The 14449-nt window shown below is 35.8% G+C and overlaps 2 protein-coding genes across 2 annotated transcripts; one reads left to right on the top strand and one right to left on the bottom strand.

Annotated features, from left to right (window-relative positions):
- Window positions 1–2689: 2689 nt before the first annotated feature.
- LOC140792086 (serine/threonine/tyrosine-protein kinase HT1-like) lies at window positions 2690–7501 on the bottom strand. Its single transcript, XM_073142918.1, has 3 exons — window positions 6690–7501; window positions 3557–4012; window positions 2690–3204 (listed from the first exon to the last, which is right to left on the bottom strand). The coding sequence occupies exons 1-3, from the start codon at window positions 7050–7052 to the stop codon at window positions 2956–2958; spliced, it is 1068 nt and encodes a 355-aa protein (XP_072999019.1). The 5' UTR covers window positions 7053–7501; the 3' UTR covers window positions 2690–2955.
- Window positions 7502–11858: 4357 nt separating this feature from the next.
- On the top strand, window positions 11859–14217 carry LOC140792087 (uncharacterized). Its single transcript, XM_073142919.1, has 7 exons — window positions 11859–11985; window positions 12688–12839; window positions 12923–13053; window positions 13180–13397; window positions 13487–13693; window positions 13786–13866; window positions 13949–14217. The coding sequence occupies exons 1-7, from the start codon at window positions 11960–11962 to the stop codon at window positions 14181–14183; spliced, it is 1050 nt and encodes a 349-aa protein (XP_072999020.1). The 5' UTR covers window positions 11859–11959; the 3' UTR covers window positions 14184–14217.
- Window positions 14218–14449: the final 232 nt, after the last annotated feature.

Genomic DNA, 14449 nt, shown 5'->3' with positions numbered 1-14449 from the left:
TCCCAAAAAAATTAAATTACTGATTTGCCCCTAGTGTGTGGCTGTCTTTTAGATTCGTGCACTTCGTATAGACGGTGGCGATGAAGGTAGGAATTTCCATATTGACTCAAATGGGCTCCAGAATTGGCATAACGACGAATGTGTCCAATCTAAGAGAGGACAAGGATAATAACTAACTTGTCTCGTGATATGTGCATCAAATCTAATTAGAATAAAAGGATTAGTATCCAATCACTGGGATAAGGTATTCCTAATCCATGAATAAGGATCCTTTTATTCTTCAACCCAAGGTAGCTAATAACTCTCCATTAATTTTATATTGTTATGCTATAAATGCTTCATTTATATGCCTATAGATAGTAGGTTTTATTTTGCTAACAAGTCCTTAATTTGTTGTTTATCCAAAAAAAATATTAATTCAGCAGGGTACAGAATGACAATAATAGTCAGAAAAGGAGGTTTTGTGATAACTTTTGTTACTGCTTCTAAGTAATTCTGCTATAAACCATTGTAGGGCAATAAAGCCATTTTTAATTAGGTTAAATTACAGTTTACTTTATATGGTTTAGCTTGATTTTAACCTACTCTCATGAGAGTATTTTAAAGTTAAGCACTTAACTTATACTGTGATACCATACCAAGTTGCAACCATTAGTCAACTATTAAACATGAACGTAAAAGAAATTAATTATCTTCGTAGATTTTACTCGGTGATAGTAGGAATAATTTGATCATTTTATAACTTTGTTTATGGTTTGGATGAAAATTTTAACAATTAAAACTTAGTCTGAGTTAGAAGAATAGAATATTTAAGTTTGAAGTATATAAGTTGAAGTTCAAATCGAGCCAAACCACATGAAATAATTTATCATTTTCTCTTTGAATTATATAGAACTAATCAATTGAGTGGTGCATGTTTACAAGTATACATTCTCTCCTAATATGCCTCATAGAAGGAGAACTTTAAGATTATTTTGTAGCTTGATGATATTTATGATGATGGAATAATTGTCAAAATGATGCATATATATATATAAGATAAGGATGAAGATATAAACAGCATAAATGATGAAATAGACATGCCAACCTCAACTAATTGAATTAAAATACAAAAATGCCTTCATTTTTTTTTTCATATCCCCTGCTACTTGCCAGATATCATATTAAACCCAAGTATAATTGATATTTTGTATAAATTGCCTTTGCCCATCAATCACTATCCAGAAGATAATGTTACACTCTTATTGATACTATTGTTAATCTGGCTTTCAAAAGGAATTAAACTCCCAGATTCTTCTACATGTAATAGTATCAAACAATGGCTATAAATCACTATCATAAGCTAAGAACTACCCATTTTCTACCTTAATTCCATTAGCAAGATAGCTCATGGCATACAAGTTATAATTTAATAAATGATTTCCTGCAACAAGTAAGGCCATACTCTTTCAAAACAAAAAAAGGCCATCCTGGTACATTTTATTTTATTTTATAATACATTTCATTAAAAAAAAGTTCAGGTTATGACTATCTGAAATGCCATTTATCTATGAATAATCATCCGAAGAAACCAAAACATGATAGGAATTAACATCAAAGCTAAAATTAAATATTAAAACAAACTAGGATTCTCCCATATAGAGCTCCTATAAATTTGTAATTAGTATTTTTCTTTTTTGCATGATAAAGATAAAAATATAATATATGAGAAGATGACCAGAATTATGCATATGCCTCGTATGCAATTATTATTCATTTATATACATTTACTTTATCCTATATTATATGGGTGCGTTATTAATTATAAAGTAATGAAAAAATAAACGGCAAATTAAATTTTAAGATCAAATAAAAGGAATTTTAGATTTATTTTATTTTATTTTTTAAGATTTAATAGAATATTCTCTTATGATTGGTGGTGGCATCTCGTAATCCGATTTACGGCTAATATCTTGTCGGTCTCGTGATCGCAAACTAAAACGAACCTACTCCATCGAGATTCGTGCTGGGGGAACGTTTTGGCCGTTCGTTAAGGATAAAGCAAAAAATGACGGCCAGGATTCTTTTATGGAGGAGTACACGAAAGGGACTAATCATTATGCATAATGAATGGAATATACTCTACTTATCCAAACTCTATATTCCGATTGGCCGGGGAACGTGTGGGCGGAAATGCCCCTGACAGTTCGGCCATCGCTTTCTCTATCTTGAAGGGCTTAATTGTCATTTTACTTGATATTGGATTTTTTCCCCTTCCTAAATTTGAAAAGCCAAAGATTTGCAAGTTTCTGGGGATTTACTAGCAAGTAGCAACAAGGTTCCGGTTCAAAGGACCAGTTTTATCTTAAAATCATATTGGAAGCAAAAGTTTAGGCAAATAGATTCTAATGATATCTCGACCAAATAGTTAAAGAAACTCATGTTGTATAAGTATTGACGATCTAGATGCAATATCATCGGTTTAATAGCGACGTCATTTAAAGTTTTGGTTTCTCTCTCAAAGAGGAAAAAGAAGCAAGAAAAACAACTAACAAGGTAGATTGCAAATCTTGCATAGTGAAGGTATTAGGCCAAGTTATTGGCTTTTGCCTTTTGCCCGTTTACATAAGCTTACAGAGTATTTCAGATCATTAAAGTTTGACATCATCCAACATCCTAACCTCAAACTCATAGAATTCACTAAAAGAGATTTGACACAAATAGAGATAAATTTTCTTCCATGAGAAGTCACAGCAAATATTTCACCATAATTCTGGTAGCGCTTAGCTGATTTACTTTTTTATTCAAGTTTCCTTTGTACTGGAAACATTAGAAGAGACCATAAGAAACTCTAGATAATAGAGACCTAGAACAGGGCCACGCCTTCGCCTTATTTTAAGCGAGGCCGGCATATAGATAAAGACTGACATGACGGTGAACATATGATACACACTACAATGCACAAGATGTTGGAAATTATGCTTTCAGAGATGCAGACCTTCTAACAGCTATGCACCTTCGGAAGCATGTGAAAAAACTCTGCTGCTGAACTGGCTTATAGGATAGGAAGAAGGCTGGATCTCCTTCTAGGGACTCTTTGTAGCTTTCAAGGATGGTAACAATATCCTCAAACTGAGGTCTTTTATCTGGGTTGGTTGCCCAACACTGTTTGATGAGATGGCTAAATGCTGGTGGACAAGAAGGGGGCAGAGGTGGTCTAGCATTCTGCACAAATGATCAATAATAAGGCTATATAGTTGAACTATGAAAGGCAAGAAAGAAGGAATTAAAGAATGAAACAAAACATAGAACATAAGTATCCTCAATTCTTGTTATATCATCAGACTTATGTTAGCTCTTTTTTATAATATCGGGCAGTATATGTAGTTTAGTACATATAAAGCTGCAGAAGTGACCAACAAAGACGAATTATGATATATTTCAATCTTAAAATTGGTGCTTGATAAGGCATTCAGTAATCAGCCGAGATCTAATCAAAACTAATCTAATTAACAAGAGGTGGTTACATGAGATGATAATTTCAATTTGAAAGTGATAACCGCCTATATTATCATACCTTCTGAGCAACAGCAAAAGCAGCCTGCTCTGGAGTCATATCATTGAATGGAATCAGAGCTGTTAAAAGTTCCCAAAGAACAACGCCGAAACTGTATACATCAACTTTCCTTGTATGACTTTTTTCTTTGATCATTTCAGGAGCCATCCATCTATACGTACTAGTAAACCCCTTTCCACTGCCACACTGAGATTCTACACAAGAAATTCCAAAATCTGCTACCTTTACAGACATATCTTCCCCAAGAAGAATATTTTCTGATTTGAGATCTCTATGAAGTATTCCTTGAGAATGAAGATAGTTCATCCCACGAGCAATTTCAAGGGCTAATTTCAGAACCAGCTTAAGTGGAACTGAATTGGGCTCTTGCTTGTGGAGAAACTTTCTAAGAGAACCACCTGCCATATATTCGGTGATGATGCAGAAGACAGGGGATTTCTTGCATGCCGCAACAAACTGCAAGTGAAACCAAAACATCTTTTACGTTAGATTGTAAATAAAGGAAGATGATGGATCAGTTGGAAAAAGATACCAGCGTGATGTCCACATCTAATCTAGCCATGAAAAGGCTGTTACATACAAGAATGAAAAATTAGAGCAAACATTGTCATAACAGAATGAACATTTGAAAACACAGTTCACCTGAAGGCTGGAGTAGATAACATACGTTTCTCTACTTCAGATAATGTCTTTCTTCAACCAACATCAAAGAGAACTCCTAATCTTGATCCTTGACTAGAAACTTTAAGCTTGCACATACTTGAGTTATAAAATGAACCATTTGAGTTGTTTAATAAGTGACTGTACCTCAAAACTCATGTGGCAACAATGAATGTGGTGTACATGCCAATAGTAGTTGGGCGTATCCGTTTGCCACTTTAACACTTAATCCTAGGGTGCATGGCATGAGAGCTCCAAATCATCTTTTGCATTATAGATAGCGTTAATGACCTTGGGAAAGAAATTAGCTTTATGACTCACCTGTCACCAACCCATCCATTTTAATTGCCCTACAGGTTCAACTTCTATGAGACCAACAAACTGCCTTGTCTGGCAAACATCATAGGACTTCATGTTCTCTAACAACTTAAATTTTTAGTGTAGTTGTTAAGGTATCAAATGTCAAACAGGACCACATTTGGACTTCCCTTTTCACTGATGATATTGGATGAAATATTAAGCTTCTGTCAACACATGTGATCACATTCAAATGCCTTTCATCTTTAAAGCTAACAAACACCAAATCTGGAACTAAAAATGGTAGCTCTGAGATATTAATAACAATTTGCCATCCTTTACACAACTTGTCATAGTTAAGGATATGGTTCCATTATCATTCTATATTTTATTGATAAGAAGGAACCCATATTTCTTCTTCGATGGAAGTAGCTCTTCACAAACCCATATTTCCTCTTCAATGAGCTGATCCATCGCTTTTTACTCCTTTAGATTATATAGTTGAAGTGAAGTACTGAGGAATCATAAATAGCCATTTGAGTTGCATATTCGACTGCCAAACAATTCAAAAGAGTGCTCTTGTAGACAGACAGATCATGGCTCCAGAAAGCTTACAAGAAAATGAAAAGGTCACAAAAACCATCCAGATCCCCATCTGCATCCTGATAGTCAATTCCAATTCTTCTTGTTTCTTACCTCACCGCCAATTAATAGAGAATATTGTCAGTATAAACATGGTTATGAGTTTGGTTGCTAGCCTATAGAATTGTTATTAAGCCTTTTCTCTAAAACTTTTTGTCATACAGTAAGTGATCAAGCTGAGTGTTTAATCACTCGCAGTCGGTAACAATGGGTTTTCACAGCTTCATGTTAGAGATCTCTTTTACTTTGTCCCCAGCAGCAGGTGTTCTAGAGTTCCAGTTGTAAATGATCTCTAATTTTCATCTGACTCTCATGTTGCGGTATTTTTGAAATGGTCATTCTCCTAATTTATAGAATAGTGTATAGTGTTCTTTCTCTTTTAGTTAATTCAAAATTATTGTATTACAGATCTCTTCAGAACAGTTTATGGTCATATTATGGTAGGTCATTAAAGAATGTTCTCATTCTCTTTTCAATTCTCTCTTTGATATGGTCGACAATTTCTGACTGTGGAATGGTGTTCCTTGGTTGATTATTGTTTTAATTAGTAGTCTCTTACACTACTTAAATGCTCTTAATTTTCCTCTGGTTGGGTTTTATGATTGATGGCAATTTCATAATCAAGTTCGCCACTAGTAGCATAGGTACTACAAACTTCCTTCCAATCATTTTCTACTATTGTTCACCTTAGATAACTATATAGAACATTAGTCAGTGTGACACTAAGTCTTGCTCTTAGAATCCAAGAGGTTCATGGGTTCAAGCAGTGAAAAGATCTCTCTAGTAATGGGCAGTCAGTTTGTGCATCATGTTGCTCTATTCAGAATGAAAATCTCATGCACTGGAAACCATTAATCATTTAACACTTACTTCACTTTGAATTATGCACAAAAAAAAAAAAAAAGTTCATAAGACAGTAGAGACTCATAAAGCGAGGTGAACTTTAGACACAGGAATGAGCACATGAAACAAAGAAAGTAGAATTAACATGACGAGTTATAAATCAGATCTCACATGATGAATTTTTTTCTTGTATAATTCACGAACTATTCTCCTTTCCTTTGTAGCTTCAGTTTATAAACTTAGTCTTGCTTCTTCACATGTGTATAATTGGAAAGGGTGGTGATATCTCCACTTTTCTCTATCAAAACAGAAGGCCATGCTGCTTCAGAAAAGGACAGATAACAAAGTTTGTATTGCTTATGAACTTAGCAGCTACCAAGCTACTAGATCTAATATAAGTACAATCTAACGGACAAAAGGAGGATAACAACCATATCTATCATCATAAATGATAAAAACATTCGATGGCCAATTATGATGTCACATTTCATCAACGCATCTACCTCCATATATCATCTATTAGATGCAATTCTCCAGAAAATTATTGAATGATGCAATTAATTAAGCTTAATAAAACTTCATCAATCTATGATATAAGAGTTGCACGCTCTAACATTGTACATTACAAAATATGCAAATAGTAAGAAGTATATAAGCTGTCAAAAAGTGAATCAAGCTACGATTTAATTACCGTAATGATGTTAGGATGCCGGAGGCGAAGCAGCAAAGCAACCTCAGAATCAAACTGCTCTTCCAGAAAAGCAGCGAGGGTCGCGTCCTCCTCGGGTTCGCTTATTAGCTTGATTGCCACTTCCTTCTCCTTGTAAATCCCATGATAAATCCGGCTATGCCGCCCGGAAGCAAACTTAGTCCCGATAAGCAATTGCGACATATCGGCGCTCCATTCGTCCTCTTCCCCTCCTTTAATCTCGCCACCAGAAGATACCAAATATTTAGACCAGGACACCGACTTCTTATACTCTCCAAGAGAAAGCCTCCTCTCCAATTTGCTTCCTCTATTCGAGTTCTGCTTAAAGCAATGCAAGTTCTTCATTGATCCAAGATCTGGTGTACTCAAGGTAGGATTAGGGGAAAAGAACTAAGAAATCCATTTTTCTCGAGTTTGGGCAAGAAAAAGGTGATAAAATCCCGATCTTGGAGCTGAAACCCTCTCAAATTCACCTACATTTCGCTGGTTATCAAATTCTCCGCGGAAAAACTCGAAAATCATCAAGAACGCTCGGAAGGAGTAGATATCAGATCGGGATAGAGAAAAAGAAAAAAAAATCGATAAAAATCCTCGAAAAATCTCTTGCTCGGTCCTCTTTTGTGCTCAAATGTAGCAGCTGGGAAGCTTTGTAGGTACTGATCCAGTAAACGAGAGGAGTCGACGTCTCTATCTCTATCTCTCTCAGCTAGGGTTAGGGTTGGGAGGAAGAGGAAGGAGAAGAGAGAGAGGGAAGATGGGGAGGTTGGGGGTGGTGGGGAAGCGTATTGGGTAGTAGAGAGAGAGAGGGGAAGTTAGCGGTTACATAAAAGAGAGTAACGTGGGAGGTGATGCTGAGTTCGGTTCCTGGACCAGCCGTTCAAACTATGACCAGGAAGTTGGATGAAATATTCAGATTGCCATCCAAACTAGCTTATTTATTTTCTTAATATAATAAATAAATAAATAAATAATAGAGAGTGCACACACACTCTCTCTCTCTCTCTCTCTCTCTCTCTCTCTCTCTCTCTCTCTCTCTCTCTCTCTCTCTCTCTCTCTCTCTCTCTCTCTCTCTCTCTTTGAATATCTCAACCTCCTACTAAGGATACATTTAATCAGGTCAGTCTCCAATTAGAATTTACTTTTGGTTATATCTTAAGAGTTTATAGACTTTTACTAGATCTATAACTAGTTAAATATTTTTATTATTTTAGAGCTCGTAAGGCTAACCCTTCTTAAATATAAAAGCATAACAACTTTGAACTTATCCTGAGTTGCTAAGCTAAGCTAGCAAAAATATTGTACATTAAATAAAAGAGAAGAAAAAAAAAACCAAAACAAAAGAATGGATAGAAGAGGTGAGTGGCATTTCCGTAGTTAATGAGCTGGGGAAGGGCATTCTACAAAGAATGGCTGGGCGTAGAGACAGGACGTTGGTGAGGATGGAATTATTTATGTATTTGGGGGGGGCTCTTTTAAATGAAAAGGAAGTGGGGGTTCGGGCCCCACAACAGCATGCATCCCCTGAGGACCTGTCGGACGACCGTATGCCTCCTTCCGTATACGGCTACGACTCCATCACCCAAACTATCTATGTAATAGTATCAACTTCAATTTTAAATAATTATTATAAAAAATTATTTAATAATTTAATAGCTTAAGTTTATAATTTGGTTCAATTAATAGCCGAATGATTTAAAATAAGTGTCGACGATAATTAGTTCGACAATGCACACGGTAAAACAAAAATAAGAGGGTTAATTATTTATAACTTTAAACTCTTAAGTAATAAAATAATAAATGAAACAACCATGCACGTCTCCCCAGGCGGGTGTCCAAGTGGGTGCGGAGGAGGGAAAAAAGTACTTTCTGTACGGGATGGTATGTAAGAGGGGTAGAAAGAGGACAAAGATTGATGCGGTGGAACCGACACGTCATCCATCGGTTGGTGCTAGATTTGGGTCCTCCACCAACTCTCTCTCTCTCTCTCTCTCTCTCTCTCTAAAGGACTAAACAAAAGAAATTAAATTCAATAAGATAGCTTAATTCGATTAAAAAATATATGGTGTTTAATTATAAACTGGTTTAATTGTGACATAAAAATAAATATAAATTTAAGATATATTTAATTAAATAATTAAAGTACTAGAGGAGAGACTTTTGTAGGGGGCCAATTATATTTTACTTGGATTTTCTATATTATTTCATTCGTGCTGATTAATATTGTTAAAATTATATAATAGTTAAGTGCTTAAGAGTAAAGTTGAGGAGGAGGTAAGTTAAAATAGAGCTAAACCAGATGAAAGATAGATAATGGTATTCTACTCTTAATAGATTTGATCTTAATTAATACCCTAATTGGATCAACATCTAGCTAAAATGAAAGGGATTGAGGTGTTGGGATATCATATCTGTCACAAAAATGAGCAATTAATGAAAGAGCTAGGGGAGTGGGTGATGCAAGTGGTGAGAATAATATGGGGGGTGGGTGGGGGACCCACCAATTAGATGGGTCCAAATGAAAGCAACTGTGCCAGTTCATATTAATACCTTATCTTAATGTCAAGTGGAGTGATTTCAAAACCCACATTTAATCAAAGCAATTTGATACTTTAAAACTCTTTAATTATCTCTTAAGCAAATCTTAAGAAAGAGGTGGCCCAATGGAAAGCCTCCATCTTTGTTGTACTCTTGTCTTATCCTAACAACCAAAGTTGGAGATCACTTTCATCATGTGTACCATTTACATGCAAAGTAACCTAGGTGGGCCTTGAGCCCAATGAGTGGGCCATAGTCCTGTGATTATTAGGGCCGGCCCAACAAGTAGGGCATTTTAAGATCATTCCCTAGGGCTTCTTTCTATTTATAGGAGAGCCAGTTCCAACCCGGGTGTTTTGGTCTGAATCGGTTAGGGCGTGCCGTCTGATACGCACTAATCAATCGATTGTATATAATGAACGATCATAATTACGTAGAAGGCTAATTGGATTTGGTTCGCACATTATGATTGTCTAATGTGTGAGAACGGTGACACTTCGGTTAGACTGATCTAGACCAAAATGTTAAGATTGAAAACAAGTGCATACATAGGAAAAAATAGGAGAAAGAAAGCGAGAGGGTAGAGTGACGTTTGCTATTAGCTCAACAACTTTTCTAAATGCTCATGCTCGAATAATTCACCCATCTCCTTTACTTTAATCCAGATTCATATTTGATAAGTGATTTATGTTAGATAAATGTTTTATCAAGATTATAAATTTACGAGTCAATATAGTAGATAGAATATTGATCCGCGCTCTTTGTAGATGGAAGTGACCGTCTTTACGTTTTGAATCTTTACGCACTTAAAATTACTGTGCGATGTTAGTGATAGGATGTGGACTATCTATTAATAAGCGAGGGAGCGGCGAGATCTCTTATCATCACATAGCATATTCATTGTAGATACATAGAAAATTCCTCAACAGAATATAAAAATAATAACCAACCCAAATTGATCAGGTTTAATGAATGTAGAATAGTGGGCCATTAAGAGATACATGAATTAGTTAATGGATTATCTTGTATAACATATGAGATTCCCTCGACTAACTGTTTAGAGAGAGGTTTCAAAACTAAGCCACCTCTAACAATTTATAAGTCAATACCTTATATTGTGATACGAAATGCTACAATTCCAAAAGAGTGATGGGATATTGATGGAGCCATAGAACCCTACCTCTGCTGAAGAATCCACACATTATTGGATGGACTGAAGGAGACATCCCACTTCAGTTTGAAGGGAATTAATAAAGGCCATGTCCTTCTACCTCATTTGATTAATCCAAACTATGTTGGACCTGCAGATGCCAAATCCCAGGAGCAAATTGAAAGAATCTCTTAAAAAAGGAACACCAAATATAGTCTCAATACATTGAATGCTCATTTCTTATTGTGAAACTCAAAAAAAAGAAGGAAAACAAATGTGATGGATAAGAGCATCTGTTTGATGGGCTTGCTCACAGTGATTGGTTTGAATTTTTCAGCATACCAACTTGCGGAAATTAGAAATGTGTGGCTAAAATATAATTGTATCCATTGAATTGCTCTCAGTTGTTTCTATGTTATTCAGAAATGCATGAATAATGATAAATGATAGCATAATTATTTTAAAACTAGTTGTTTTATAGGAAGTACCTCTATTGCCTGATTTTGTTTGTCTGAAAAAATGTATCAATGTCTAAAAGGTTGATGCCACTCAATTAATTAATTTGGAATCTTACATTATTCATAACTATGACTTGCAAAGTTTAACTCATGCAATTGACAAGAAGGTAAAGGTGAAAGATTTCACTTTATCTTCTATGCTAAGTTTTCTCTCTGAATGGTTCATCTACCCTTTCCCTGAACCTTTATTGGCAATGAAAGCTGCATGACTGTAAAGTTAGAGGTGCATTTTGTCCCATGAAGCTAAAGAAGCAGCAGTCTAGCATCAAGGATATCTACATAGATCCTTGTGTTATCAGTTAGTTGTAGAAGAGAAATCACTGGAAGGTTGTTTTGTCTTCCAGTATTCAGAATCAACTGAAGTAACCACTTCATCTTTCTGTTTGACATTCGGATAGACAGGCTTTGTTTGGTCAGAGAGGTGTTGTTATCAAGAAGACATAGAATCCTAGATCTTTGAAAGACTATTCAGTTTATTCTCTTTCAACAGCCTCTTTATTGACTGGGTATCTCTCTTTACACAAGAAATAGAATCTAGTTGGGATCCTCTTGGACAAAAGGCTAGTCAAGGATGGTCAAAAGATAAATACTGTTGCAAGAAAGAAGCTCAAGTCAAACACCTTATCCTTTTCATATCTCTAACTCAAGACACTATTTCCTTTCATCTCTTTTTTTCTCACTTTCTTTCTTTAGAGAGAGACCAATGTCCATGCAATACAAGCATAACCTCTTTTTTTTGTGGATGAGCATGGTCTTGCTTTCCTCTAGGAGAATCTTCTAAATTAAGCACAACTTATTAGTAGATAGCTAAACCCAAAGATTTAATGTTTAGCCACATTGATATAAATCAGCTCAAGAAAAGTCAAACATTAACGATTTACATATTTATCAGCAAGTAGTCTCTACTGGTGAAGGTTTAATCTCGCGATACGAATTTGCGAAGGATCAATGCCGACCCTTGCGTATAAATACCCATCCACACCCTCTTCCCTTCATCAAACTTGCATGTTCTTGTTTCTAGGATATTATACAAGTTTGAGTCAGAAAGCATGGCTGAGTCCTCAGAGACTCTTAGGTAGCTATTATTTTCTTCTGAATTCTTTCTCTGTCTCTCTTTCTCTAACTATAATATGATGTCTATATGTGTGTGATAATATGTCTCTCTGTAGCATTATACAATTAAATGAACTAACACAGGGATGGAGTAAGGATATCTTTCCTCAATATTCTCATGCAGCTCTTCCAAATTTTATCATCTTACTACTCTCACCATATGTTCTATTAGTTCAAATTAAACACTTGTACTGAAGAATTATTCTTCCTGGTTATAGGTTGTTATATCCAGAGAAGTAATTTTCCTAGAGTTATTACTGATACAGGCTACACTTAATTATACCCTGTTGCATCTTTTTTGAATATTCTAATTCAAGGCAATCTTCATCATGAAGCTTGCTTCATCAATTTTTTCTTTGAAACAAAATGGTTATAGTCAAAATTATTAACTCTAAGCATCATGACTCTCCTTAGAAGATCAAATCCATCAGTTTACAATCTTACAGTTACTATAATAACATAAAGACAATTGCTTTAGTCCTATATAATCTACTCATGACTTTGAAAAGACATGGAAATTCACAAGCTTGCGATGATTCTACGACACAATTCGAAAAGTGAATCTTGAATATTACCTCCTTAGTACTTCTAACTATCACTAACTCCTTTTATGAACTCATTAGTATTTTTTTTCTTTAATTTCTAATTGCATCACCTCCACCAGGAACAAATGTGCAGCATGTTTCAGGCAATACAACAAGGTGGAGCATCTGATAGAACATATGAGGGTCTCATTCCACTCAGTCCATGAGCCCAAGTGTGGTGTATGTCAAAAGCACTGCAGATCATATGAGTCACTCAGAGAACATCTCATAGGTAAGCCAGAAATCAAAAGATAAAAGCACTGCATCTTTCACTTATTCTGAATTTTTTCCTCTACCTTCCTCTTTTACTTCAAGGACCACTGCCAAAGATCGAATGCGCACGCATATTCAGCAATCGGGGCTGCAACTTGTGCTTGAACATCTTAAACAGTTCGCACGCTCTTCGAGTTCATCGAGGATCATGTCAGTTCTCTAGGGCTGCTCCTGTAAGTAATCTCGCATTACATGTTAGTTTCTATCTTTTATCAGCATCATACAGTTAAGGTCTTGGCATTACTGTAAATGGATTCAGAACCTTCTTAATTGCCTCCGTTTTATCTATCTACTTGCAGGGCTTAGCATCTCGAATGTCAAGGTTGAGTTTGCAGAATTCTTCTGATTACGACGGGCGAATGCAGGCTATGAAGGTGGTGGCTTTAGGCTGTAAGATGGTCGGAGGAGGCAGCGACGGTTCATTAGACCTCTGCGCAAGAGTTTGCCTCATTGGTGAAGATGAGAACATCATCTTCTCCACTTACATCAAGCCTCAAATTCCAGTAACTAACTATAGGTGAACTAATCATATATCGAAAAGCAATTGTATAAACTACTTTCTATGATCTGTAGCTAAATTTTTTAACTTTGTACTTACTGTTATAGGTATGAAACAACTGGAATAAGACCAGAACACTTAAGGGACGCAATGCCACTGAAGCATGCACAGAGGAGGATTCAGGATTTCCTCTGCAATGGCGAACCAATATGGAAGATAAGATCAAAGGGAGCAAAGGCGAGGATCCTTGTAGGTCATGGCTTGGATCATGACCTTGAATGCATAGGAGTTGAATACCCTGCATTGCTTATCAGGTAGGTGCATGGATAAGTTTTAGCACCTCTGACTACTTATTCTTGGATAAAGCTCTTGCCTTATAAGCTGGTGTACTATTAACTGATCACAGGGACACTGCAAATTATCCACCATTGATGAAAACAAGCAAGCTCAGCAACTCACTCAAGTATCTAACACAAGCCTATTTAGGGTAAGATTTCTAATCTTTAGCATTGCAGAAAAGAAATAAAAATTTGCAGACTGAAGTACAGTTTTCCTTCTTTGTACTGCAGATATGATATTCAGACAGGCATTCAAGATCCATATGAAGATTGCGTCGCCGCAATGCGACTCTACATGCGAATGCGCTCGCAAACTCATCCACGAGACAACTCACCGGGTTCAGGCGATGCTCAAAACCGCAACAATTTTCCATCTTGGAGGCAGAGAGAGCTAGAAAGGATGACACCAGATGCCTTACTGGAACTTTCAGCATCTGATTACTACTGCTGGTGCTTAGATCCTTAAGCAGACAACATAGCATATATATATATATATATATATATATATATATATATATATATATATGAGTCATATAGTATCAGTAATTGATGTAACTTCCATATATGGGACTTGGTTATCATAGTAAATGAGTATATGATGAGATTATATTGCAGACAAGAAGAATGAATATATGATGCAGTTACTTATATTGGCCACTATAATTTCCAGCTTTGTGTAGAAATCTTCAATATCTGGAACTTGGTACAATGATTAAATGCAAGCCTCAAGAT

This window comes from Typha latifolia, chromosome 7 (assembly GCF_019914945.1).
Source record: "Typha latifolia isolate L0001 chromosome 7, TyphaL0001v2, whole genome shotgun sequence".
Lineage (NCBI taxonomy): Eukaryota > Viridiplantae > Streptophyta > Magnoliopsida > Poales > Typhaceae > Typha > Typha latifolia.
Note: the sequence above shows the minus strand (reverse complement) of the source record. Positions and strands in the feature narration are given on the sequence as shown.